General features: G+C 40.7%; 2 protein-coding genes across 3 annotated transcripts in view; both read right to left on the reverse strand.

Annotated features, from left to right (window-relative positions):
- Positions 1-1102: 1102 nt before the first annotated feature.
- On the reverse strand, positions 1103-16705 carry LOC144664686 (splicing factor 1-like). 2 transcript variants are annotated; one of them, XM_078525881.1, is made up of 16 exons: positions 16454-16705; positions 15058-15180; positions 13818-13893; positions 12724-12876; positions 12159-12248; positions 11330-11360; positions 11147-11206; positions 10383-10481; positions 9035-9153; positions 8008-8136; positions 7223-7274; positions 6277-6450; positions 5583-5769; positions 5363-5497; positions 4597-4718; positions 1103-3796 (listed from the first exon to the last, which is right to left on the reverse strand). In XM_078525881.1, the coding sequence occupies exons 1-16, from the start codon at positions 16581-16583 to the stop codon at positions 3719-3721; spliced, it is 1758 nt and encodes a 585-aa protein (XP_078382007.1). In that variant the 5' UTR covers positions 16584-16705; the 3' UTR covers positions 1103-3718. The 2 variants fall into 2 exon arrangements, with proteins under 2 accessions (XP_078382007.1, XP_078382008.1); XM_078525882.1 differs by lacking the exon at positions 5363-5497.
- A 2024-nt stretch (positions 16706-18729) lies between these two features.
- LOC144664615 (E3 ubiquitin-protein ligase SHPRH-like) overlaps positions 18730-26306 on the reverse strand; it is a 57895-nt gene continuing 50318 nt past the window's right edge. Inside the window, exons 17-31 of the mRNA XM_078525749.1 lie at positions 25577-25707; positions 25296-25353; positions 24902-25020; positions 24086-24175; positions 23869-23984; positions 23221-23300; positions 22955-23092; positions 22351-22452; positions 21831-21899; positions 21518-21718; positions 20888-20980; positions 20433-20519; positions 19996-20174; positions 19361-19450; positions 18730-19229 (exon numbers count right to left, since the gene is read on the reverse strand). Coding sequence (XP_078381875.1) covers positions 19085-19229; positions 19361-19450; positions 19996-20174; positions 20433-20519; positions 20888-20980; positions 21518-21718; positions 21831-21899; positions 22351-22452; positions 22955-23092; positions 23221-23300; positions 23869-23984; positions 24086-24175; positions 24902-25020; positions 25296-25353; positions 25577-25707 — 1698 coding nt within the window. The 3' untranslated portion in view covers positions 18730-19084. The remainder of the gene's footprint in view (positions 19230-19360; positions 19451-19995; positions 20175-20432; positions 20520-20887; positions 20981-21517; positions 21719-21830; positions 21900-22350; positions 22453-22954; positions 23093-23220; positions 23301-23868; positions 23985-24085; positions 24176-24901; positions 25021-25295; positions 25354-25576; positions 25708-26306) is intronic.

The following is a 26306-nucleotide window of genomic DNA, read 5'->3' on the forward strand; positions in this document are numbered from 1 at the left end:
ACTCCGTGGGGTGGGGGAGGAACAGGGGGGAGGGGAGCGGAGGGGGGGGGGAGGAAGGGAGGAGGACAAGGAGAGATATGGAGAGAGGGGGGGGGGGGGACGCCGCGAGAGGGGACGGCCCAGACACTCAGGAACAGAGGGGGGGGAGAGGAGGAAAGGTATAAGTCTGTGTCCGAGCCAAGTGGCCCATACAGCCGGAGCTTATCCCAGTTTCTGTACCATGAAGCGACTAGGAGTATTTCTAGTTCCCCCTGGATGGGATGCTAGTCCATCACATGGTTACCCCCAGCATTATTTCGCGGGTACCCAATTATACATTTGAGTGGAGAGAGGCACTATGGGAATAATAAAATGACTTGCCTGAGACAGGCTCTTTCCCAGTCACTCCCGATCGAGGCGGTTTGACTAGATAAGGACGGCGGAGCCAGTGTGGTGGGACACAGCGTGACCCCTACGTAACGTAGCATTACGTAGACGCGAAGTGGTCGAAACCAGTTATCAAGATTTTATATTTTTATTTTACTATTATTAGAGAGCACGTGTAGTCAAGCAGTCATCCAGGTTGTCAAATCTAGTACGTTTGCTGATTGTTGAATAATAAAGACCTTTGTGTTTAGTGTGAGCAATGACTCTTCCGTCTACACCGGGTGGGCTGGGGGTTTAGTCCCCCAGAATTTCGAAAAAATAAAGACTTAGTCAGCCCCCTCCCCCCCCCCAACTTGGAAAAATGCTCCGCCGCCTCTGCTAGAACGCATTGCATCAAGGGAAGGCTCATCCCAGACTGCCCTGCAACCTCCTTATCATTTCTCCCCAGTCTTTCATCACCTTTGTGAACAAATAAGTAGGGACTGGGAATGAGTCCATGCCTAAGAACACAACACAATGATCCGGCCCGGGCTCGAACCTGGACCACTTGATCCAGAGTAGCGTACCCAGCGCCGGAGCGGCGCGGGCATCAAGGGAAGGAGCTGCGTACCCGCCCCCATCATCCCCGAACGAGCAAACGAAAAAAGAGAACGACTGGGTACGAGTCTGATCCAGAGTCAAGTGCATTAGCCATTAGGCCACCGCGCCTCCCATATAAGGTAAATCAACAACAAAATCAAAAAATTTCATCAGTTATATTTAGAAGTTACCACAGTGTAGTACAACAATCACCAGATCAAGATACACTAAGTCCAACTAAGTCATTTATCAAAATATCACTTCTCAATACGGATTGCATGCAATTCTTTTAATGTTAGCTATGAGACGTGGTGTTTCATCAAGACAATATTTCACAGTTGATGATTTTCTTGATTCTCCTTACTTGTCTGCTAAACAAGGTAAAGTTAATGTAAGGTGAAATTAGCTTCTGATCACTAAGGAATTACTGCGCCTTTCAATAACACCCAACTCAGAAGTTCAAAACCCAACTACGGATTGTGTTTTTCATAAGGCTGTTTTGTTTTTTTCCGTAAAACTGTTGTTTTTATTTATTTCTTTAAGTATGGTACTTAATAATTATTTTTGTTTTAGATTCCTCCTGTTCAGGGCTCATACTCTTTTGAAGCTTTGGAAATTCCATGACTTTCCACGACCTTTTCCATGACTTTTCAAAGTTTTCCATGACCTAAATTTGACCATTTTTCCTGGAAATTTCCAAAAATTATCTTGATCTTGGATTCATTTTTACCTTTTTTCACAATCAATACCATTTTCCATGACTTTCCATGACACACACTTAAATTTCATGACTTTCCAGGCCTGGAAAATGAAACTCTAAAATTACACAACTTTCCAGGTTTTGCAAGACCCGTATGAACCCTGCTACCGGTATTTGCCAACCCTACTAGTATTGTATTTATCTGTTGCTTACTGTGTGTTCTGTGTTTGTGTGGCGACCAACCTAAACTTGCATTAATATATTTGTAATCTGGCCGCCTGCCTCTTTTAACTTTCTAGTTATTTCAGGCAGCCAGACCCCTTTCTCTATCTTAATTAATTTATTACTAATTTTGTATTTGGTAATATATCTGTAAAACTAAAGGGGAAATAAAGCTCGTTGTTGTTGTTTCGCAAAACAGAAACATAAACAAACAAAATGACTGGAAATCTACCAATCACCTTAGACAGACATGACCTCTTGGACTGGTTGAAGTGAACTTCTGAACTTCTGTTTCCTGAGAAGTCCGCTTAGATTTATATCAGCGGTAAACGTAACCGTTGGACTTAGTAAAGTTTGAATGTTACTGAAAGGCGCAGCAAGCAGTTAAAAAGCATTTACAAGCATGAATGCTTGTTATGTTTTGTAATGGTAACGACAATGTAAAACATATCTTTATTTTATAGATAAATACTACGCATTTTTATTCACAAGCAGGGAATGGGCAAGCTTTGTTCGCATTAGCATGAATGAGCAGAAATGAAATTTTGCCTTGCAGAGATGTGATTCATGTGGCAAGTATGAGAGGAAATAATTGAAGGGTGAACAAGATAACAGTATTTGCTTTTTACATTTAAAGGTCTGTAAAAGTGACAGATGTTTGTATGGCCTTGTGTCGGGAGTTGACACACACTAGCTAACAGCTACTGAAATATCTGTAAATGCAATGTTAACATACATTATTTAAGCCTTCTTTTCCTTTCAAACCTGGCATGTTAACTAAACTCTATAATTTGATGCTCGCTTCTTATATGATATTTATTTGCTTCCCAGGTGAATGTTTTTAATTATGGTAGTTAGGGACGTGTAAACAAAGATTGCCCTGTATGGCCTTTGCAACTGGCAGTCACGCAACCTTGTTAATAAAAATTACAGATTGGATATGGACAGAAAAGGTTTTGAGAACCAGCTGAAATGATGGACACATTTTACCAAGTGCAAACATTAAAAATATCAACAATGATTTGATACAGTATAATAATCATTATAAAGCATGCAGTCAACTAACAAGTTGAGAGTTTTGCGGTACAATGCCTTAGTTTGGTGTTTTCACTAAGCAATAATGTGGATAGGATTTTTGATGATGTAAATCTTACAAAGCTACACATAACACGGAATAGCGATTAACATGCCTTTTCTAAAATGCAACATTTGTTAAAGCAAGACACAAAGCAACTTCATAAATTCACAGCTAAACTTTCTACTAAATTTAAGTGGCTTTGTAGGTGTTATGGAACCATTCCAAGCTGACAAAGCCACTTGAAACGTACACAGCACATAATTTACTTTTAAAGGCAGTTGGCCACAAGATAAGGTACTTCACAGCTTTAACATAAAACTGATATTTTCTGACATCATTCCCTTGGAGACAGCAAAAGAGATAAAATCAATCAAAGAGCTGTCAGATCGAGGAATGCTACGACTACCCTTACAGTGCGACGCGCCTTACCGTGGCAACCCAACAAACCTTCTCACAAGTGTCATCTTGTAATATTTTACGTTTGCACTGCATTTTGCTGATAAATACGACGTAATAAGTATCCATTTGATGGTATTCAACTTTGCAAGGTGGCGTGTTCGTCAAACAAAAAATAATAATATAGTGAAAGCACACTTGAAAAAAAGTTTGTTGGGTGGCCACGTTAAGGCACGTCACACTGTAATAGGAGCAAGATCAAAATGAGCTTAATCAAACATTTAAAATAATGAAGCCTTAAGATGAATGCGCCCAGACAATAAACTGTGCGTTACAGTGAAGTGGCGTGTTGTTGGTCAGGATTTCTTGTCTTTTACTCAAGACGACGGTGGTGGGGGGCCAGGGGGTGGAGGGGGCGGCGGCGGCGGCAGTGCACCCATCAGAGGAGGTGGAGCCTGAAATATACAATTGTATTAAATAAATTAGTGCCACTGCCGGGAATAGAATGCAAAATAATAATCATATTAACATAGAATGAAGGTTACAAACACAAATAGAGATGGAATTGGCAAAGATTTTAATGAATACAGTTGAGCCTCAACGGACACTCCGTAGCGGACAGCCACTACGGCCACCTGTAGAACCCCGACCAATGCAACTCTGAACACGAAGCAGACATCCAGCGGCGGGACACTCGAGATACGACTAGACTTTGAGCGAAGGGACACCGAGAAACCTCTGATCACAGTTCCATATTAGTGTTGTGTCGTCATCCACGTCCGGTACAGAAACACCAGTAACATGAAACATATGTAGCAGGCAGCTCCCGTAGCGGCCACACCCCACACCCCAGGGCCGCACAGAACCAGAGCGGCCAGCCCAGGCAGACACTCGCGTCCCGAGGGGCCGCATGAGAGCCGACTGTAGTAGCCTAGATGTGGTGCTTGGCACAAAACAACAATCATACATGTAAATTACAGTTCAACATGCAAAAGTTGTCATGGGAGACAAATTAATGGTTTGCGTGTTGGACCCCAGATTGAGTGGCTTGGGTTGAAGTTTTGGCTGTGACACTGTGTTGTGTTCTTGGGCAAGACACTTAACTCGCACAGTGCCTCTCACACAAGCATATAAGTGAGTACTTCATGCTACGGAAACCACCAGAGTTTAATGCTGGACTGTTAAGCATGAGACTCTGAAGAGATTTTACTGCATGCAAGGATTGTTACTTGCTGCGAGAAGGATGTTAACTCACCCAGTGGCCATCTGAAGGTGGTGGGAGGGGAGGGCCATGGAATGGAGGAAACCCTGGAGGTGGGGGTGGAGCAAATCCTGGTCCCTGACTTTGCCATGGAGGGGGTGGAACAGGACCAGCACCTAGAAGAGAAGATGAAAATTGTGTCAAGTTAACTCAAAGAGGGTACTCCATGGAAAATTGTAGGCTAAGCCTGAATTGTTATTTGTGTTGTACACTGTAATGGTCCTTAAAGGGGGCTTTGTCACGGATTTCATAAGATTTTTGGAACAGCCAAAATGTATATATGTGTCACAAGAAACCTAAAGATAATAGTACATTTTTATGAAAAATTGCTATATTAGAGCACTGAAACTAATAACAAGTGTCTTTGGCTGTGGGTGGCTCCGATGGAAACGGATTGCAACTTGAAAAAATAAGGCTTATCTTTTCAAGTTGTTTGCATGTGTCTTCAAAAAAATAAATATCTGTAGCAGTATCTTGATTTATATCCATAAAATAAGGTTATTTCTTCCATTAGATGTTCAAAGATTATGTTCTTCATGGGTTGTGTTGCCTACCACTAATTTCAGAAAAGTTTAGTCCAAAAATCTGTGAAATCCCCATGATGTAGCTCCTTTAACACCCTTGGCTTACATTCAAGGACTAGCAAATTTATTGCATACAAAATTTAAGACTTGATCTATATCTTCTAAGCCACTTTTCCAATTTTTTTTTTTCGTTGTATGACTCCCAAAATGTTCAACAGAAACATCCCTGTACTTACTTTGCCACGGTGGTGGTGGAGCACCAGACGATGGTGGGGGTGGGGGTGGGGGTCCATGTCCCCCAGGGCCCTGGGGAGGATATGATCCGGGCCCTACTGGAGGGGGAGGGGGTCGCGGGCCTCCAGGGTGAGGACCTGTGAAAGACCAATCACAGACAAGGTTAGACATAAATACTTAAGAAAATGACGTGCAGCAGTTCTAACAATAAGCCAGTGTTACCTAACATTGGCCCCCCTGGAGGGGGTAGCAGGCCTGGTTTTGCCCATGGTGGTGCAGAAGAGCTGTTAGGGGGAGGAGGAGGTCCTCCCCCAGGGATGGGTACTGGTGTACTCATTAGCGGCTTAGGACCAGGTGGGGCTGCCCATGGTGGCGGACCAGAAGATGGCGGCCTGTCATGATTGGTATTCTGAAACAAGAATGCAGAAAACTTAGCTCAAACAGAAGATCTTTACAGCTTGCGTCACAACCCACTGCTTTCTCGCTCTTGCACACAAAAGATCATCAAAAATGGAAGGGACACGATGACAGTAACAAAGGAAACCAAGTTCGATATCTCTGTCATTTTACAGTGTAATGGCAGTTTAATACTTAAAAGCTATAGAAGATTTGTGTAAAAAAAGTTGGTAAGAACAATACTGTAGCAACTGGAAGATCTTGCTATCCAGTAATTTCTCCCCAAAGGTTATAAGGGAAAAAAAAAAACAGGATATGCTCTGGAGAAAACTTTGACTCTGACCTTGACGTAAACTACATGTACACAATGCCTGACTGTAGGCAAAAAGCTTGGTAAGAGCTTGTCTGAGAAAAAAAGAGACATAAATGTATATCTTTGGACACTTACTTCTTGAATCTTGGCACCTAAAGAAACAATTTTTTTTCTTGTAATTATAGGCTGCTAGGTATAATAACAAACCTGCATAGGGGGAGGTGGAAGCGGGGCAGTGCTCTGTCGTGGTGGAGGTCGTTCTCGTTCTGTTACAATTTGCCGGTTTTGCTCCACAGGTGGTGGCGGGAGCCTTGCCGGTACAGGCTCTGGTACGGGACCTGGCACAGGACCCTCTCCCAGTTCTGCCATAAGGGACATGTACTGCAAACAGGACAAACCACACAAGTTAGCTTAAATTACTAATGGCAAGGTGGTAAGGGTAATGATCCAATCCCTTCAATGAGTCAACCCGTGTAAATGTAAATGTAAAATAATGTAAATGTAAAATTAATTAATGTTGTTTATAGTGGTCATGCATAGGCATGAACCGGAGACCTCCGGATTACGACACCAGCGCCCTAAACCCTCGTTCATTTTTTTTTTTTTCCTAAAATTTTCTTTCCAAAAAAAAAAATGCACCCCCCCCCCCCACTGAAACAGAGGAAACAAAATATTGAAATGAACATAAATGATTAAATCAATTTTCCCAACTTTTTTTTTCTTTTTTTTTTTTTTTTTTTTGGCAGGTCAGGTAGACCAGTTGGCTATATACAAAGTGTGATTGAGGATTTGAACTCAGGACTACCGATAACAAGGGCAGCTAGTGGCAGGGGAGGTATTGAACCGGAGACCTTTAAAATTCGATTTATTTCGTGCAAACAACAGCATGGTAACTGAACATTTGAACTTTAAAAACAGGAACATGTTGTAGTACTTGTCTAAAAAGTCATTTTCAATAAGGAAAGGAAAATCTTTATTTTAGGCTTCCTCAAACCTGATAGTCACTGCATTTGCTTTTTGGGTCTATAATACGAATATTAAACGCCGCATCATGATGCGGCGTTTATTCGAGGGCGGCATTTAATCGAATAAATATGGTAAGTGACAAAGCTGTCAGCAGTTTCAACCAAAAAAATCATTCAGAGAACCTTACCTCGCTATCCATTTTTGCTTTGTCGACCTGGACGACAGGGATCGGAGGTAGACTACAACAGCAAATAAACATTGAAAGTTATATAAACAAGATATTGGTATTGTTCAAATTGATATACGTCGAGCTCCCGGACCCCGAGCACGCTCACTACAGCCACCTGTTTGAAACCCTGTTTAACCCCAACAACTCTGCCGGGGCCCCGACCGGCCGCGGACCGAGACAGACCGGCCCGGCGGACACCCAGTCCCACCGACCTGTCCAACCGCGGTGACTGAACAGACAGGACCACGGGGCTCCGCCGGAGAGCGGGGCCCCGGCGGCCACCCCACCCGGGCCGCGGACCCGGCGGCCAGCCCAGAAGGACACCGGTCCCGGGTCAGCACGAGAGCTTGATATATTCTGCACAATTAACTCTGCAAATGCATGCTGTCTTCCCTTATAAAAGTGGACATAAAAAAACCTGTCTTGCAATGTTAGGTACATGTAAGCAACAGCTTAATAAAATGTAGGAACAAATGAATATAACAAGTTTTTGTCAGAATGGACTACAAATGAGAAGCAAAAAAGTTCCTTTGCAAGCCTGTCATTTCAGCTTACCGTAATTAAATTAATAATGAATCACTATATTTAGAGAGGAAGCCACAATTTCCAATTCTCGCAATAACATTGGCTAACTTTTAGGTACCTCACCCAAAGTCTTTGTGTATCATTTTTATCACTTCTTTCTTTTAGACCGATGAAAGTGGACTATTCTAAATTTTTTTGTAAATCCTCTGATGACTTACTCTGTCTGGATGCAGTCTGTAGCCAGATGACCTGCGGCTCCACACCTTGTACATAACACATTATTTGTAACATTTTTCTGTTCTGGACACTCCCAATGACGATGCTCAACTGATCCACAGTTTCGGCACCTACAACAAATAGACAAGGGTAAAAACTCTGCACTGAAGCCTAGTGGCCCATCAGGCTGCAGCTTATCCCAGTCTCCATAACATGAAGCGACTAGGAGTATTTCTACTCCCCCTGGATGGGATGCTAGTCCATCACAGGGTTACCCCCAGCATTAAATTCGCTGGTATCAATTTACAGCTATTTCGAGAAACGTTGTCGGAAAAAAGCACAAAACTGCTGCCACAAGCCAATCCCTAAAGGTAGTATGGGTAGACGTATTAAGCTACTGCACATGTTGAATACTAATGAGATATAACAACAAAATAAGCGCAATTTTCAGGTTTTCTTTCTTTTCAGACATGTAGAAACAAGGTACGTTTAGACCCTCTGAAGTTCAGAAGAATTTTTCCTCACTCAAAGACATGCGACAGTAAAAGTAAAGCTACAGATATAGGCCTCCTGAGAAGAAAAACAAATTCTCCACGTGCAAAAATACAAACTTGTAAATTTCCTCTAGGCCAATATGCAAAATTCCAGTGAATACCCAGACCACCTTTCGGTCTTGTCACATACACTTTGACGTTTTTTTTTCCGACAACCTTTCTCGAAATAGCTGTATACACCTGGGTGGAAAGAGGCACTATGAGAGTAAAGTGGTTTGTCCAAGAACTCAACATATTGCCCTGGCCAGGGCTTGAACCCAGACCCCTTGATCTGGAGTCCAGCACACTCACCATTAGGCCATCGTGCCTGCCAGATAAGCGTCAAGAGACACATCATATGGTTATGACATTTCCATCCAATGCATAGTCAGCGGCAAAGGAATAAAGAGTGCCAAATTTGCACTTTACATGAAACTCTTATGATGCAAGGTGATTGGGGGGAACAGTGTTTAAGAACTAAGTAGAGTTAAGTTACCTCAGAATCTCATCATCTCTTAGAGTACCATTCAAAGCTGCTAATTCTCTAAGTTGCATTCTCTTCAGGTCATTTTGTCCTTCAGGCGCTTCTATGCCTTGCCGCAATATGTCACGTATCTGTCCAAAGAGGACACATGTCAAAAACTTGTTTTCTACACATACATTACATGTAGTACTCTTTAATTCACGAATTAAAACAATGATTAAAACAATGATCCAATGAAATAAAAGACTAGCTCTTTTGGGTCTTAGAGCATTTTATCTATTGATCATCGTAAAACCAAAATTTTAGTAATTTATCTGGCCAATCACAAAGGACACAGACAATCCAGTGAACCAATAATTTTTAGCAATTAGTTTACCTTAATATAGTTTTAAGTGTTTTTTATCTACTAGTTTTAATGTTTTATTTACACACAACCCCACAAGATAGTGTAGCAAAATTTTTTATCCAATCACTAAGTGTATGAACGCAAAACTAAAGGTTTTGCAAATTGATTTGAACTTGACTGTTTTCTTGGGTTATAAATCATAGTAAAACAGAGTTAGCACACAATTGCGGCAGCTTTTTGCACTAATCAATTTTGATACGAGACAATTTTCTTGAACTCTCAAATTGAAGAATCAATTTTATTTTTCCCTGACCATTTCCTGACCTGTGGCAACCCTAAATGATCCAATGATATACAAGACTTTTTTTCTTGGGTTTAACAACTGCATCGCTAAATGGAGGTTGGGTGCCTGAGACATCCAGGAGCTTCCACTATTGGCAGCCAGCTCCTAGATGGAGACTGCTCCCATGGCTGGCAAATCCTGGCAACCCAGCCTGAGCCCCCACGCAGAGGGAGGAGCCCCTGAGGGAAACGGGAGGGGGGGGGCAGCGGCTGCCCCGCACAACGCCACTACCCAACACTAAAAACACGCCTCGGTCAGAGAACATGGAATCCTGGCACATGCGCTTGTCAAAACACCGATGACTACAAGAAATCACTGACGCACTTTGTTGTTAACTCCGTTAAATTGCATTTAACTGCATTATAAATAATAGAGAAGTTTTCAATTGAGTGTCGTAAAACCAAAACCAAAGTAATCACTCTAGCCAATCACAAAGAGCACAGACAATCCAGTGAACCAATAAAAACTCAAAAAAATTATTTGTAGCGGGGGTGAGGGGAAGAAAAAGGTGGGGGGGGGTTATATTTTTTTTTTTTTTTTTATTTTTTTTTGGGAGAAAGGGGGGGGGGTTTTTTAAAAATATCTTAACTTATTATTATAAAAAAAATCGGGCCCTATTTTTTTTTTTTTCTAAACAAAAAACACCCTAGTAACACAGAGTTAACACACACCATTGCAACAGCTTTCTGCACTGACTGCTCTGTAGGACCCGTTACCAATGCATGCAGCTCTTCATCCTCTCCAGTGTTGGCCGCCCCATCTTTTCGTCCCTACAATGCAGATGTGATTAAAGTCAAAGATGTGCAAAATATGTCCAGTGTGGTCTTGTTCACAAGTTGATACTCAGAGTAGTTTATAAAGTGTGATCATCAGGGTGAGAGTACAGTAGAACCTCGGTAACTTGAACTCGGATAACTCAAACAACCCCGCTAACTCGAACTAACTTCTATTTCCCTTTGACCCACTTAAAATTCAGTCATTTTTACTCGGTTAACTCGAAATCCCCGCTAACTCAAAACTGTTTTTCGTTTCCCTTTAGAGTTCGAGTTACCGGGGTTCAACTGTAGTTCTGATTTAGAACTGTTGTTGGTGACTGACGTTTTGACAACCTGAGCAAAGTCATCTTCAGAGTGAAGTGAAAAGTTCTGTCAGTGGATGATGTTTTAAGTCTGGTCAGTTGAAGCTGATTGGTCAGTTTTGCCATGAATGATTCTGGCTGTGAAACTCATGTAAAGTTTTTCAACAGTAATTGGTCAGTTTCAATGTGTAGTGTTAGTTAAATTAAGAGTTTTTTTCTTGCAGTCTGTTTGTTGGTTTTGTTTACGCCATGAATAAGTCATTTGTAAGGTGCCGGAAGTTGCTGAGTACTGTTTATACTAAATGCAACTGTGATATGAAATAGCAATTGAAATAATAAAATAAAATAAAATCTTACATTGTGTATTTTCCCTTCTTTTATAGAGCCCTTCCCTCTGATCATGATTTTAGCAGAACTCTAAAATTCAAAACAAATACACAACATTACTATTTCTTAAATCAAAATGCTATTGTTTCTCAAAGTACTTCAACAGAATTATTACTGACTCTAGTAATGACAACAATCTAAATGGCAGGATACCTCTTTTTCCATTTTCTTTAATGTATTTCCCCTGCAAGATAAGAAAAACAAATGAAATGATTTGTATTGACATGTTACAATGATAATGATAATGCATTTATATAGTGCATTTTTCATATGTATATGTTCAAATGCGCTTTACACATACTGTAATTTACTACACAATTGTAAAGGCCAGACCACAACACCGGGAGCTTCGTGCCCTGCTCTTTGCGAATAGTGTGTGGGTTCTTTCACGTCCCCTGTGATAAGACTGAAGGTACAGGAGACGGGACCTACGGTTTATCGTCCTTTTCCGAGAAGACTAGAATGTCCAACCATTTGCAGATGAAATTACAAAGGCAGCACATTCTCCTCAGTTATTTTAAGACCCTGAGTGTTGGTCCAGTCTAGGGTTCGAACCCACGACCTCCCGCACATCAGTCCGGCGCTCTACCAACTGAGCTAACCAGGCGGCGGTTAGCTCAAGCCTAGTGGCCCATCAGGACGGAGCTTATCCCAGTTTCCATAACATGAAGCGACTAGGAGTATTTCTACTCTCCCTGGATGGGATGCTAGTCCATCACAGGGTTACCCCCAGCAGTAAATTCACCAGTACCAGTACCCACTTATAAATACACCTGGGTGAAGAGAAGTAACATAAGAGTAAGGTGTCTTGCCCAAGAACACAATGCAGTGCCCCAGCCAAGGGTCAAACTTGAACTGCTCGATCCGGAATCCAGCGCACTAACCATTAGGCCACTGCACCTCCCCGTTACACTGTTACATGTTACACTGTAGTGTGCAGTTAATAACACATCAATGAAACAAACATAATGAGCTAGCTTACCGTGGTCCAATTAGCAATCCAATGAAGTTCACTTCAGGATGATTGTCTTGTGGAATCATTATTTTGTCTTGGATTTTAATGATGGGTGGTCTGCATCATAAGCAAAGATTTTTAAGAAACTTAAGAAAAAAAAAACATTTCACCTGTACCTAAAACACTGAACCAAACAAATCCTTTAAGAATTGTACACCTTAGAAAGGCATGTACTAAAACCTGAAATTAAACAAAAACACCGAAACAAGTGAAACCCATTACCAGTATTGAGAGCTAACTGCAAATGGGCTAGCCTGAGCATTATTTAGGCTAACCAGAGTGCTATTTAGGCTAACCAATTTGTTTAATTTCATTGGTTTGGTTTTGTTTTGTTTGTTTTGGGTTTTAGTACATGCCCTTTAGAGAGGCATCCACCTTTGATAGTGAACAGCCTCAGAGAGGTGTCCCATTTAGAATGGTGTTGGTTTTAGGGGAGCATCTGCCTTAGAAATGTGTCTTTCTTACTATTATCCAGTGGACTTAAAACAGTTTCTGTTGATTGTAGTAGTGGTAAACAACAAACATGACATACTTGTAGTCTGCTGGAGGTTTGTAATCTTCATTTAAGCACATAGCTTCTTGTATCAACACATGTCTCTCCTCTTCTAACTTCTTTCTGACTCGGAACTCGCGTGTGTTCAGCCTCTTGCCTTCTGAATTGTATATTGGCTCTGGAGAAGGCGATCTGATTTTCAGAAAAACAAAGGAATGCATGTTACAACACCAAACCTACAGTGAGAAATCCTGAAGCTGATTCTATGATGTGGGTGTCCGAGCTGGAAAATGAGGCGGAAAATAAGAAAACATGAGAAAAGCGTTCACAAACGCAAAATTTATGTCCACATGGGATATCACTAGCACAAAACTGATGTAAACATTCATCTGGATTACAACCTTGTAACGAAGCGTTACAACCTACGTACTAACAAAATTACCTTACAACAAATTCGAAAGAAAACAGTTTAATAACCTACCATATGGCGTAAGGACTCGGTATAAGTGGTAAGAATTCACAACTTCAGCGTTTAGTACACAAGACAAGCGCTTTACACGCGCAATTTTTTTCTTTCGAGAAAAGCTACCGAAGCATCATGGTCTTACATAATTGAAAAACCGAAACAGTAAGATGGACTGTCAAAAAGACCTTTGTTGTGGGAAGTCGTCTTAGAGCTTATATTTCATATACCTAACCCAGGAAATTTAAAATTGCATAGATAACTTATTTGGATTTTTGCTGGAATATCTTTTGTGTGACACTGTTATAAAGGACAATAACATGACACTTGCGACAGTTTTTGAAAGGCGTGACGCATGACACGTGATTAGCGCACACTCACAAATAACATTTCTGAACTTGTGCTTTCGTGTACACACAGTTGCGTGTCTGAAGTGGCGTCAGGGGTTCTAAAGGAAGAGATTTTGTGTTGATTTTAGTCGTCATTTTACGCCTTTTCCCCTGCATTTCAAGTCTCTGAGCCAGTGTTAATTGAAGAGCCTAAATTAAAAGAGTTTTACGCTACTGAACAGACCTTCACGTAAGATTACAAAGCAATATAAATGGCCACAAAAGTATTAAAATAAAATACACAAAGCAACATACAGTTTTATAGCAAGTTGTTCATGTACCTTTCATCAGGGTTATCTGGGATTCCTAACTCTCCTGTTCGGAGCATTCTAGTAATTTCTTCAATCTTTAGTTGGGCTGGCAAAGAAATCAAAGACACAGTCAAATAGATTATTGACCTTGTTAAAGGCGCATATGTAAGATATTGACCTGGGTGATTTCTATAAACTGTAAATAACAAGGTTATTGTGCCACTGTTTTGACTATTAAAGCCAGCTTGGTCAGAAAATGATACAGAAATACAGAACAGCTTTTAAAACCAAATCTACAGGTAGGCCAACAAAGCATAACAGATTGAATTCTCATATGAGTGGTGTTCAGCCAGTTGTAAAAGTTATTAAAAGCCTTGATTACAATGCATTTAGAAAACACCTTGTAAGAAAGCGCACGCTGAAAGCCGTACTTCTATAACTCAATAGAAACACAGAACTAGCACGAGCTGTTAGATAGATAGATGCACTTTATTTATACACAATGATAATAAAAGAAATAAAACACGTTTTCTGTGTTGACGTAATGATGGCACGAGCAAAGAGAATTTACATTTTGATGATCAAAATAAACAAGCGATTTATCTTTTTGCTCAGGGTGCTTTCTAAAAGAAATAGAACACATGTTTTCTGTGTTTCTATTGAGTTATTGAAACACTCGTGAAAGTCTGGGAGTACAAGAAATGCTGTGGAAACACTCGCCTATCTGCTTGTGTTCCCACAGCATTTTATCGTTCTCTCAAACATCCACTCAGACTGGTGTTTCTTCAACTCGATAGAAAGATGAAACATGTTTTCTATTTCTTAAATCCTCCCAAGAAAAGAAGATGTACGAAAATCAGTTCCAAAAATTTTGATATGTGGTTAAATGTAATTTAAGCTAAGTTAAACACGAAACAATGCTGGTCAGCAGCCTACTCATGTTTTGGTCATGCGTAGTGGGAGGGGGGTCTGCTGGGGGTCGCGTGGTTTTACAGCTCGGCTTCTGAGGTCAGCTCATTTTCACGTGCACTTTTGCCGTTTGACTGTCTTTGGCGTCTTCTCCCTGCCCTCCCTCCCTCCCTCTCTGGTAAGTTTGAGGTAAGTATCATGGTTCCACTGTATATGCAGTGCATGACGGTGCCTGGTGGTTGCCGCTCACAGGGTTGTCATGGTTACCCAACGCTCTCGGCTTTTGGGCTCGAGGCTTCACTATCTTTCCAGGCACCTTACCCAAGCTTATCTATTGTTGATGAGTTTATACTGAACTGACCTATGTAAGCTTGCTGTTGTTCTGGTGATAGATTTGGTGGCATGGTCGTGGGCATGCCAGGAATGAATGTTCTTTTCTCGTCTGTGCCCCATCTGCTTTTCCTTTTCTTTTTTCTTTCACTAGCTTCAATGAAAAAAAAAATCACAAAATCAGGGATGTAAAGCCTATGAAATAACTAAGCCAGCTCACTGGGAAGCCTAGGTGGCTCTTCTCGCCTCTATACCCAAATTACCCCAAATCTTTGTTTCCTTGTGAAATTTCAGCTGGTGATTAGCTCTCTTTCGACCGGTGAGATTAGCGGCTGGTAGCTGGCCATATCTACATCCCTGCATAATCAGATCTTACCTGTTGACTTAACAAAAACCTAACCTATATCATTAAAAAGAGTTTCATGTCATTTGCATTTGAAAAGATTACGCAGCAATCGCCTCCACTACAAGTAGTTCCAGTCCAATAGCGAGAATAGTACTATGGTCTATTGGACAGACACAGCCATTTATGTGTGCTGTCACAGTCTTTTCTTATACATCTTGGTCAAACACAAACTAGAATTTTTCTTTAAAATTTGTTTTAGTTTTTGTTAACTAACAATTATGTCTCCAATCCTGTCATAAATACTAAGTTAGTATCCATGATAACAAATAGTCTCCAGCCATTGCGGTCATCCAATTTTGTTGATCACTTGAAACGGCGCTAACAGGAATCGCTTAACTCTTCTAAAGGTAAATATAATATTTTGGATTGGGAATAATAAGTCATTTAGTGGAAAATCAATGAAATGTTTTGACTCCCGTACGAATAGCAAATTCAAGTCGCCATACGAATAGCCACTGTGCTGTTTTAAAGCTACATTCATGAATGAAGACTTTCTAGGACAGAATTGAACAATGTCAAAATGTAATGCAGCACAGCGACTAAATATTTACCAAGATAATTCTTGGTAATTATTTTTTTGTAATTCTTTTGTGGTCGGTGTGATTTCAACCGATCTATGATCACAGTTTACATCTTCATAAGTCAAAAAGTTAGGTTAAATTAACTCGATTAGAGTCCATTAAATAACTTTCTTCCAGACCAGTGCAATACGTACACGGTATACACATCACTTCCGCTACGGTTAGCATCTGTATATAAGCGCGTACAGGAATTATAAAGAAGATGACGCTTAAGATAACTGTGGCCTGAAGCAATTCGATGATCGAAGAAGGTTTTCTACGTTATCCCTAACTCAAAACTCGCGAAAGACTCTGGAACTTTTGTCAAGTCCATAATTAAATTTGTTGGGTATACAGTATTCTGGTGTCTCCAACGACAAATTTTTCTACACATCAAAAATAAAAACTCCAGCATACGACATTTTTGCGTAATAATAAAGCGTTATATCGAAGAGACTTACCACCGAAGTCGGAATTGCCGGCATCTCTTTTAATTCCAGGAGTTGGTGGGTTCAATGATCCCTGTTGTTTCGCGGCTAATATAGGGTGAAGACGGCCCATAGGAGTCGTATTAGCCCCAGTTAAAGACATGACAACTGTCTAGTTATTCCACCGCAACGTTAAACCATTCAGACGTAACTCGGGGGTCAAAAAATGTCAAGAAATTCGAACAAACATTCGTTCTCGCCAAAAAAATATCGCAAAAACCACGATATTCTAAAGAAATGCAAGGCATCATGGGTAACGTACTCAACGGACACGCGCAGTTATCAATCATTCTATATAAAATGCATGAAATGTCCTCAGAGTGGAATAGATTTCCCGCTCGCAGTCTTCGGGCTGCTGTAGTGACGTAGTCCAATAGACAAAATCCTTTGGACACTTAACAGAACAGTACCCAGTGACAAATCCTTCCTGGTTGAGAAGTCATTTTTCAATTCCTCGAACCCAAATCACCCCCAAAACAATGTTCAGGATGGCTAGAAATCAAAACAATTTGTTTTGATTTCTAGCCATGAATGCATTGGGGATGGGGAGTGGTAGGTTACTTTTCGTCAAAACGGTTTGGTTGGTTCGGGGGGGGGGGGTTTGAGTGTCCCAAGACTTAAGTTTAGGATTGCAGGTTAAGATAAACTACGAGCGTTCTCTACCATAAGGGAGTTGGACAAAGTGGACGCCATTGTCGTCCCTAGAGCCTCTTATCCCTCTTAGCCGGCTGAGCCTGGGGCAGGCACGAGGAACAAGTGGCTCTGGGGACATATAGATCGAGATGATTTGATTGGCTCAATCTTTAACAAACTAGCAGTATACAGGACGCGTGTCACATATCAACCTAGTACTGTAAATGACCCAGCTCATAACGAGTCTCTCGTAGCTCAGTTGGTTAGAGCGCCCAACCGGTATCTGGGAGGCCATGGGTTCGATTCCCGTCGGGGACTCAGTATTTTTCTTTGTCCCATGCTCGTGTCATTGTTGAAAAAATTCATCTTCATTATTTATCACCGAGCTTAAAAGTTACCATCTTTATTATTTACAACACACTTGACGATTTCGACATTGCTGATCCTAGCAGTATGTAGCCTGCGAGCAGGCTCTCTATTCGGGGGCAACGCGAATCTCCTTCTTCGAGAGATTCACGTTGCCCCCGAATAGAGAGCCTGCTCGCAGGCAAAGCAGTATGCAGGACGCGTGTCACATATCAACCTAGTAAATGGCCCAGCTCGCCACGAGTCTCTCGTAGCTCAGTTAGTTAGAGCGCCCAACCGGTATCTGGGAGGCCATGGGTTCGATTCCCGTCGGGGACTCAGAATTTTTCTTTGTCCCATGCTCGTGTCATTGTTGAAAAAATTCATCTTCATAAGGAAATTTAAATTTAGCATATCCAATCGACCGTTTTAAAATCCCTTTGTTTAATAGGCCATTTCCGAGTTACCCTTTGCCTCTGTTTCAAAACGAGTCTACGTGCGAAACCATTCAAATGAAAATGAGTTTGATTTGCATGAAAATGGACCTGTAGGTAAAACTCATTTTCATATGAATGGTTTTGCACCTTAGACTCGTTTTGAAACAGAGGCCAAGGGTAACTAGGAAATGGCTTATTTGATTTGCTAGCTTTAAATTCTCTTTGTTAAAAATCTAGCCAATCAAATCATGTGTCCCTAGAGCGACTTGTTCCACGTGCCCCAGGCTCTGCTGGCTAAGAGGGACAAGCGGATCTGGGGACGAGAATGATTGGCCGCGTGGAAACTTTCGGCAATTTTGTGCCTAGTTTTTGCGTGGTCTTTCCCCGCGCGGATGTTTCGCTTCTGCTATCGCGCCTCGCTTCTTCCTCAGCAGGAGATAGGCTGCACGTGAAGAAACCCGATGGGGGTGGGAGAGAGGAATATCCTCTTTCCTTCCCCTTGCCGGCGGCTTTTCTTTTCCATCTATCCCTGACCTGAAAACCTTTCCGCTGGCTTACCTGGCTAGGAGAAGCGTTGCGGATAATAAAGCCTACTCGAAATCTTTGATTTATCCCGGAGGAAAAAATTTTTTTATAATTTTCTCCTCCGGAACTCTTACTGGCAAAACGCAGAATAGAAAGTTTAAAACTTTGCGGGTAAACGTCTTCATCTACTCTAGCTTGTGAGTATTAAAGGATTAAAAAGAAGGAAATAAAGTACTTCTCTGAAACGCGGTCTGTCCAAGGATAACACGGATAACAGAACAGCAATAAAATACAACACAAAAACAGATGGGTTTATTTTATTTTATTTTTAAAATCTTTTTAATTTCTGGCAACTTGAATTTATTTCATGTGTTCATTACGTTAAAACGTAATCTTTGCATTTTCATCCAAATCCTTATATTCTGCGTATTTCGAATGACTCCTGATACGCGTCACTTTCGCGGCATTAGAATTTTGAATAAAGAGTTGGTTTTCAATCAAAAACAGAACACTCAGAAATCGCTGTCAGGAATGCTTTTTTATTACGAAAGCAAAAATGCTCGTTCGCAAGAACTAAACAAGAAAATAAATTTCCCTTCAGTTCATTTCCCTTCAGGAGATACGAATGCTTCTGAAGTTTTTTTTGTTTGTTTTTTGGCTCTTGCTACTCCAGCGATGGTTCACTTTTTTCTTGGAAATCAAACGGTCCCGGCATGCACTGCTCGTCGTCGTGTTCTTCATCCTGGGTGAACAAGGAGGCGAGGTCACCTAGCGTCAGACTGGAGTTCTCACTGTCACGTGCCCCAGGTCTGTGGAGTAAAAACGTCACGAATTACAAACAGTGTAGAAAAGGAAAGACTGGGACCAGGGTGGACGCGCAAGTGTTTGTGGTGCTGTTTAGAGAGGGGGCCTGGGGAAAAACAAAGAAAGAACCTGGTACCTAACACAGCCAGATGGCTTTGATTGCAGCAGAGAGTACATCCGGGACTCAACAGTTCCTCGTATGATGAAGCGGTAAACGTGAGTGGGTCTGTGGAAAGATCAACAACATATTACTGTCTAAATCACTAAGAGATCGTGACAAAAAAATTGTTTGAGTAATAGTGAATGGGTAACTCAAAGTGAAAAGGTTAATCTTGCATGGTTGCCACAGACATCAGTTTTCAAAATTCTTTGACTTTTTCTCAACTTTACCTGATAAAAATAAACTTTTCCAGACCAAATTTAATACCAAATGGCAGATATAGTAGCAGCCTCCAGCCTCCGCTTCAAAAACAAAACACATCGCTGAGATCACATTGACCTATAATGTTTTTTCCAACCATCAATGTTTTCCCCTGACTTTTCTTCACAGAATGTCAATTTTCCCTGACTTAAAAAAATTCCCTGACTTTTCCCTGGCCTTTTAGAATTTTTTTCTCTGACAATTTCCCAACCTGTGTTAACCCTGTCTTCCATTATCTTTCAAATGATCAAAAACTCTTTAACTTGGGGATGGTCTTGATGTACGGATAAACTCTCACAACAAAGAGTAAAAGAAATGTGTGGCAATAAGTAAGGAGAATGAAAACAAACTTGGTTTGTCCAATCCGGTGGACACGCCCCACAGCCTGTAATTCATGGGCGGGGTTCAGTGCTGGCTCCACTAACAACACGTGTGTAGCTTCAATTATGTTCAGACCGTTAGAACCTGTCTGTAGAGGCAGAAGAAGTACGCCCACCAGGGAATCCTGCTTGAATGTCTGTAGGTTTGACTGAGAAGAAAGAGAAAGTTCATTTTACATTCAAAACATTTTTTCAGTAGAAACTTGATTTAACGAACCTCTATATAACGAAGCCCTCTTTATAACGAACGATATATATTATTCGCCCTCGTAATAGTAAAATATATGGAAAAGCACCCCGATATAACTAAACCTCGTTATAGCGAACATATTTTGCCAGTCCCTTGGCCCTTCGTTATATCGAGGTTCCACTGCGCTTTCTCATAACTATTGGCTATCAATGCTTACTTGGAAATGTCGGCTACCGGCGATGTGCCTGTATTTGATGCCATTTTCATCCAAAGCTTTTGCTAATACACCAAGCACCTCTTGCCACTAAAGGTAATCAAAACATACGCAGTTAGACAAGTGCATAACTCGGACAATAAATCGAAAGCCTTAGAGCGATTTCCAATTGAGTGTCGTAAAACCAAAACCAAAGTTATTGTCCTGCCCAATCACAAAGGACAGGCATTTCCGTGAACCAATCAAAACTCGAAGCAAATACAAGAAGCAAGCACGAAGCGCGGGAAAACGTGCGCGAGCGAGTCACGATTGGGTTTGGTTTTACTTCAGATTGACTGACAAAGTGGCGGGAGTTTTTTAAAAGCCAATTACAAAGCGTAGTACTAAGTAAAGTCAAAGCAAACGCGAAGTACTTCAGTTCCGACAGTCAAGTGAAAACGACTTTATTATAAACTTACTGTTGAGAACACAAGACACTTTGCCGTGCTGTCTGTCAACTTGATTGTCAACAATGTACGCACAACGGCTTCAACTTTAGTCGAATGGCTGCCCTAGAAAAAGCAAAACAGATTCAAAGTAAGCAGTTAGAAGTCCTTTAACTTATGCCAATTACATTTCTTCTTGAGTACAGTATTTTTGTTCTTACGGCAATATGTCATACATCACGACAACGGCCGCAAGAATATGTTCTCCTGATGTATTTTCAATTTAGATAGATAGATAGATAAAACTTTATTTTGACACGATAATAATAAAAGCTAAAAGTTTGTGGGGTCGTGTATTTAAATTAACTATGCTAAGATTAAAATTACAATTAAAAAATCTAAAATTACAATTCTTATATTTACAGAAAAATTAATTATTTAATTAAATACTAACTAGACTGTTGCTATGTATACTAAATGATTACAATAAACTAACTAAAAACTAATTATATATAAAAATCACTATGTGTCTGTGGCGGGTTGTTGAAGCCGACAGCGCGTTAAAATTAAAATCTTTAAAATATGCTCTATTCTCCAACTAACATTGAAAGAAATGTTTGGCAACCAGTAAAGAAAATATTACAGACTGAAAGCAAGAAATACCTTGACTGTGACATTCTCCTCCGTTTCCTTCGCCTGGCTCCTTGCAGTGCTTACATAAGAGATTTCTTGCGCCAGTGTTGGTATCCGGCACATTGGGCACTTAACATGTACGTTCCTCTGACGGGGACCAATTCCAGCTTGTCGTAAGAGCACCCAGGCACACTGACAGCAAATACAGTGGCCGCAAGAGAAAACGCTCCACTGAAAGTATTTCAGAAAATAGGAACAAATTTAAAGAAAAAATAAAAGACAATCAAACATAACAGGAAAATGATTCTTTAGTAACGAAAAGGGCCTTTATTGAGTTGTTTACCTGGACACCCAGCTGTTTGGTGCATACTGGACATGGCTCAGGATTCTTACCATCGTGGCAAGTCTGGGTCTGAAAACCAAACAAATCAATACTTCATGTATGCAGCATGAATTATCTTAAGCTGCAGTGATCAGAGCTGTGATGCCTGCGTTTGGAGCAGTCGCCGAAAAGGGCGAAAAAATCCTTCTGATTCGTAGAGTTTGTTTTGTATTTATTTAATTAAATACTGAAAATATGTTCAGGGATTTGAAGACTGATAGATAGATAGACTGTAGAACTTGTTTGTCGTTATCAGCCGACGCGAATCCGATTTTCTCATTATCGGGCATCAGCCCTGTCTTGCGCACCATGCGACGCATAACGAAAACGCAAAATTTCATCTGATCATTCTCGCCTTTTCCACACTCCTCCCACCCCTACCCTCCTGAAAATAAGGCCACCAAAAAGCTATTTGAATAAAAATAAGCCCAGGGTTTCTTGTCGGAAATTAGCGGTAGCTATTTGTTACCAGATTTTTTACCTTTGCCAAATTGTTGAGATAAAGGAGTTGACCAAGTTTCTTTCTCAGTTCAGTTTGGGCGATTACTCGGTCAGACATAAATTTAAGGCGCTGTTGTTCCACCTTGGAAAGAAAGAAAGAACACCATTAAATCAATTTTCTCATGGACCACAAAGAAAACTTCAAAAAGTTCTGTTGAAACAATGGGAGTGGCTATTCTGCAATCAGTTTATGTAATGAGACTTCTAATTTCTTCACACATGAGGTATGAATCACACTTAACTATTTTAAGTTTTAAAAAAGTTGACTCCAAGGGGATTCGAACCTGGGTCGTCGGCTTACCCAGCGGGAATCATATCCACTAGGCCGCCGATGACCAGCTGCCGGAATTCTAAATTATTTGGCTAGAAATCCTAACCCCGTTATAAAGGCTAACCCCAAGCAACCTAAGCTAAAGTAGGCTAACAGGAGAGCTATTTAGGCTACCCGGAGTGCTGTTTATTATTCACTACATGAACTGAGTGTTTCGTGGTATAATATGTCATCAGCTGTCTCATTATATTGTCTCACTTCATGAACTGAGTGCAGAATAGTCAGTCCCGTTAATAGATCTATGTATAAGTACTTGTAGAGGATGGATGACGTGGATGTCATCTGAGACAGGCTCTCCTGGCAGCAGAAGCCTGAGGCGAGTAGTACACATGTCCAGTTCATCAAGACAGGAAATGCGCTCATGCAGAGCAAACCACAAAGCTCTGAGAAACTACAACATAAAAAGACACAAAACAGCTACAGTATAAATGAATGAACACACTACAAGACCATTTTAGCACAAGCAAGAAATTAATTAAGTTAAATTGAGTTTCGTCAGTGCTAATGTTTACAGCTCACCTTAAATTCTTTCCTCAGTCCCTCAATTAAGTTTAAGTGCAAGCGTCCTTCTTGTTGCAGTTGTGCTGTTGAAGCAGTTTCTGTTGAAAAAAAAACTTGAAGTCACTTGTGAAAGGATCAATGTTAACTATTCTATTACCCACAAAATTCAGCATAGGGCGTGTTTTCCTGAGATGGTCAGATCGCCGAATTCTCACAGCCTCCCAACTTGAATTTGCCAAAAGAGAAAATAGGAATTAAACGCTACTAAGAGGCGCTTCAAGCTTTCACGTACTTCTCGATCTGTAGGAAAGGAAAACGAGAAGCGAAAGACTTTAAGAAAGTCTAGAAAGGAACAAACAACTAGGATTAAATTTTAACAATTAAACCCAAAGGAAAGAGTTAATTTTGTTTGCCGAGGATCTAAATGTTTCCTTCGGCGGCCACAACGGAGACTTTAGAAGGACAGTGGTTGTCGGTCTTCGCGGGTCGTGTTGACGTCATAGATTTTGCAATGTTGCCCGCTCAGAAACTTTGGACGGGAAAGGTTTTTTGTTAGATGTCATGTGACCTTGAAGTGGCCAATAAGAGCGCATGCTGTTGGGAAAAAAATTCTGGCTATTTTACAACTGAATATCCAATTAATGAGAGTGATAATTGCTCACTTACTGTTGGCCTTGATGAAACTATGCATCACCCTCAGAACCTTTTCAACCTCGGACTCAGCTCGTAGGCCACCAGTGTTTCCATGGCGATGCCAATCAAGAGACTCGTCAGGCTGCAAACTTTGATTTAAAATTAATAATTTCAATTTGTCTTGATGTTCTTCCAAATTCTCACAACGCAAATTAAGGAAATGTATGGCAATCATTTGGGAGAATCTTACTCTTGATCATCAACTCCTTTCATTCCTTGGTGACCAAAGATACGTGATTCATATTCTGTGAAAATGTCATCCACTTGACAAAATGCACACCTAGATAGAGAAAAAGATATGGAGCTCAATACTTAGGGCATAAAGAGTGTTTTTTATTTGTGATGTCGAAAGTAATAGGCATAATCACAGTTTTTGACGTCATCTTGACGAGAAGGCAAAGCGGGTAGAAATTACAGTGTTTGTATGAGAATCCGATGACAATTATCATCTATAATTTCCCGCTAGCCGCGTCAATTTGCGGAAAAAATATAGACAAATGTGTGGGAAATTAAAAACGTAACTGAACGCTCTCGAACCCAGCTACATCCTTCAAACTCGGCGAATAAAAACCTTTGCCTAGTATCTTAACTTTACAATTCATAAGTTGTCCAAAATTCAATTTTTGTGAAAAAATTTGCCGTCGGATCCCCACTGTAATTTCTAACGGCGTTGCCTACCCGTCAAGATGGCGTCGAAAACCGTGATAAGGCCTATTCGTGTTTGCTTTGGTTTTGCTTTACTATACGCGTAGTGATTGGTTAAAAAAAATTGCGTCACTTTTTCAACCAATCAGAAGTAAAACCAAACCCAATCATGCCTCGCTCGCACGCGTTTTCCCGCACTTCGTGTCAGCTACATGCATTTGCTTCAAGTTTTGATTGGTTCACTGGATTGCCTGTGTCCCTTGTGATTGGTCAGAGTGATTACTTTGCTTTTGGTTTAACGACACTTGATCAAAAATCGCTCTTTTCCTCTGACTTGTGTTTGTAGAAGAGTTTGTTGTACCTCTCAGCATGGCTGTCCTTAGCTGGCCGCAAACAGCACTCCGCACTGGCCTGCACCATCTGGGTAGAAGGCGACACAACAAGTCTGTCCAGGGCTACCAACAAGTTTTTATGAGTTGACTACAATGAAGAAGATAGAGACAAACAATAAATGAAAAAAAAAACTTTGATTAACCCAAAAACATTTTTTCTCCTCTTGCTCAAATTTGATCGAGAACAGTGGATGTAGAGCCACTCTGTGGAAATGCCGCTGCAAATTCACTATTATTATTATTATTATTATTATTATTATTATTATTATTATTATTATTATTATTATTATTATTATTATTAAAAAGAGAAGTCGACTTGTTGCAAGTCTGAGTTACGGTATGTTACAATGTAGTTCTACATACCTCGATCAAGTCAAGCTTAGAAGAGACAAGATACTGCAGTCCGTGAAGGTCTTTAAATCTGAGAAATAACACAGACAAAGAAGTTCCCTTCAGTCGCTCTTTGATAATTAACTAAAAACTGACATTTAATACATTTGTGCATTAGACTGCAAAACAGTTGTGTTTCTGCAAAAACATGTGCAAAAAAACTGGAGAGAGAGTGTCAAGATGGAGTGAGACTGGAGACCTGTATACGTAAAGATGCAAAACAAATATCTCTGCTGGGAGATGGATTTACAGACCTTCCAATGGAACCAAGGTCCATATCAGTAGATGACAATTCATCTTTAATTCTGTGACAAAGATCACCTTCCATTCCTCTTGCTGCTACAGACTGAAGAGCTTCAATCCACCACGGAGACTGGAAATCAACCTACATTATATCACAACTCACCATTAATATTACAACTTACAAACAGAAAGTTAATCATGTCAGTAATTTAACCCGCATAAGTGAATTAGTTAAAAATGCCAAAGTTCTTATTGAACGCAAAACAACGCTCATAATGAACTTTTTACAAGATGTTTAGACTGAGAACCTTTAATCTTCTTCGGTTATCCCCTGGATGGGATGCTGGATGGATGGGATGCTAGTCCGCCGAGGGGTTACCCCCAGCATTAGTTTGTCAGTACCAATTTACCCCAGGGGGGGGGGGGTACTCCGGCTTTTAAGTGACGGGAATGATCGAAGGATTTTTTTGGGTTTGAAATTTTCAATTGCGGGATTTTTGGGGTTGGAAGATTTGGCAAGTATTTTTTTGGGTGACTTGATTCAAATAGGGGATTTCTTGGGGTATTAAAAACGAACTAAAGTGCCTTGGCGTATTTATGGTATGATGAATAATCAAACTCGAGTGTTATTGCCCCTCCTGGCAATTTAGGGGTAATTTGACAAGGAATATTTTTGGGTCCTGAGGTTTGCCTTCATTCGATCATCCCCGTCATTTACAAGTCGGAGTACCCCCCCCCCCC

Source organism: Oculina patagonica, chromosome 9 (assembly GCF_052425735.1).
Source record: "Oculina patagonica isolate OP01 chromosome 9, crgOcupat, whole genome shotgun sequence".
NCBI classification, from domain to species: domain Eukaryota; kingdom Metazoa; phylum Cnidaria; class Anthozoa; order Scleractinia; family Oculinidae; genus Oculina; species Oculina patagonica.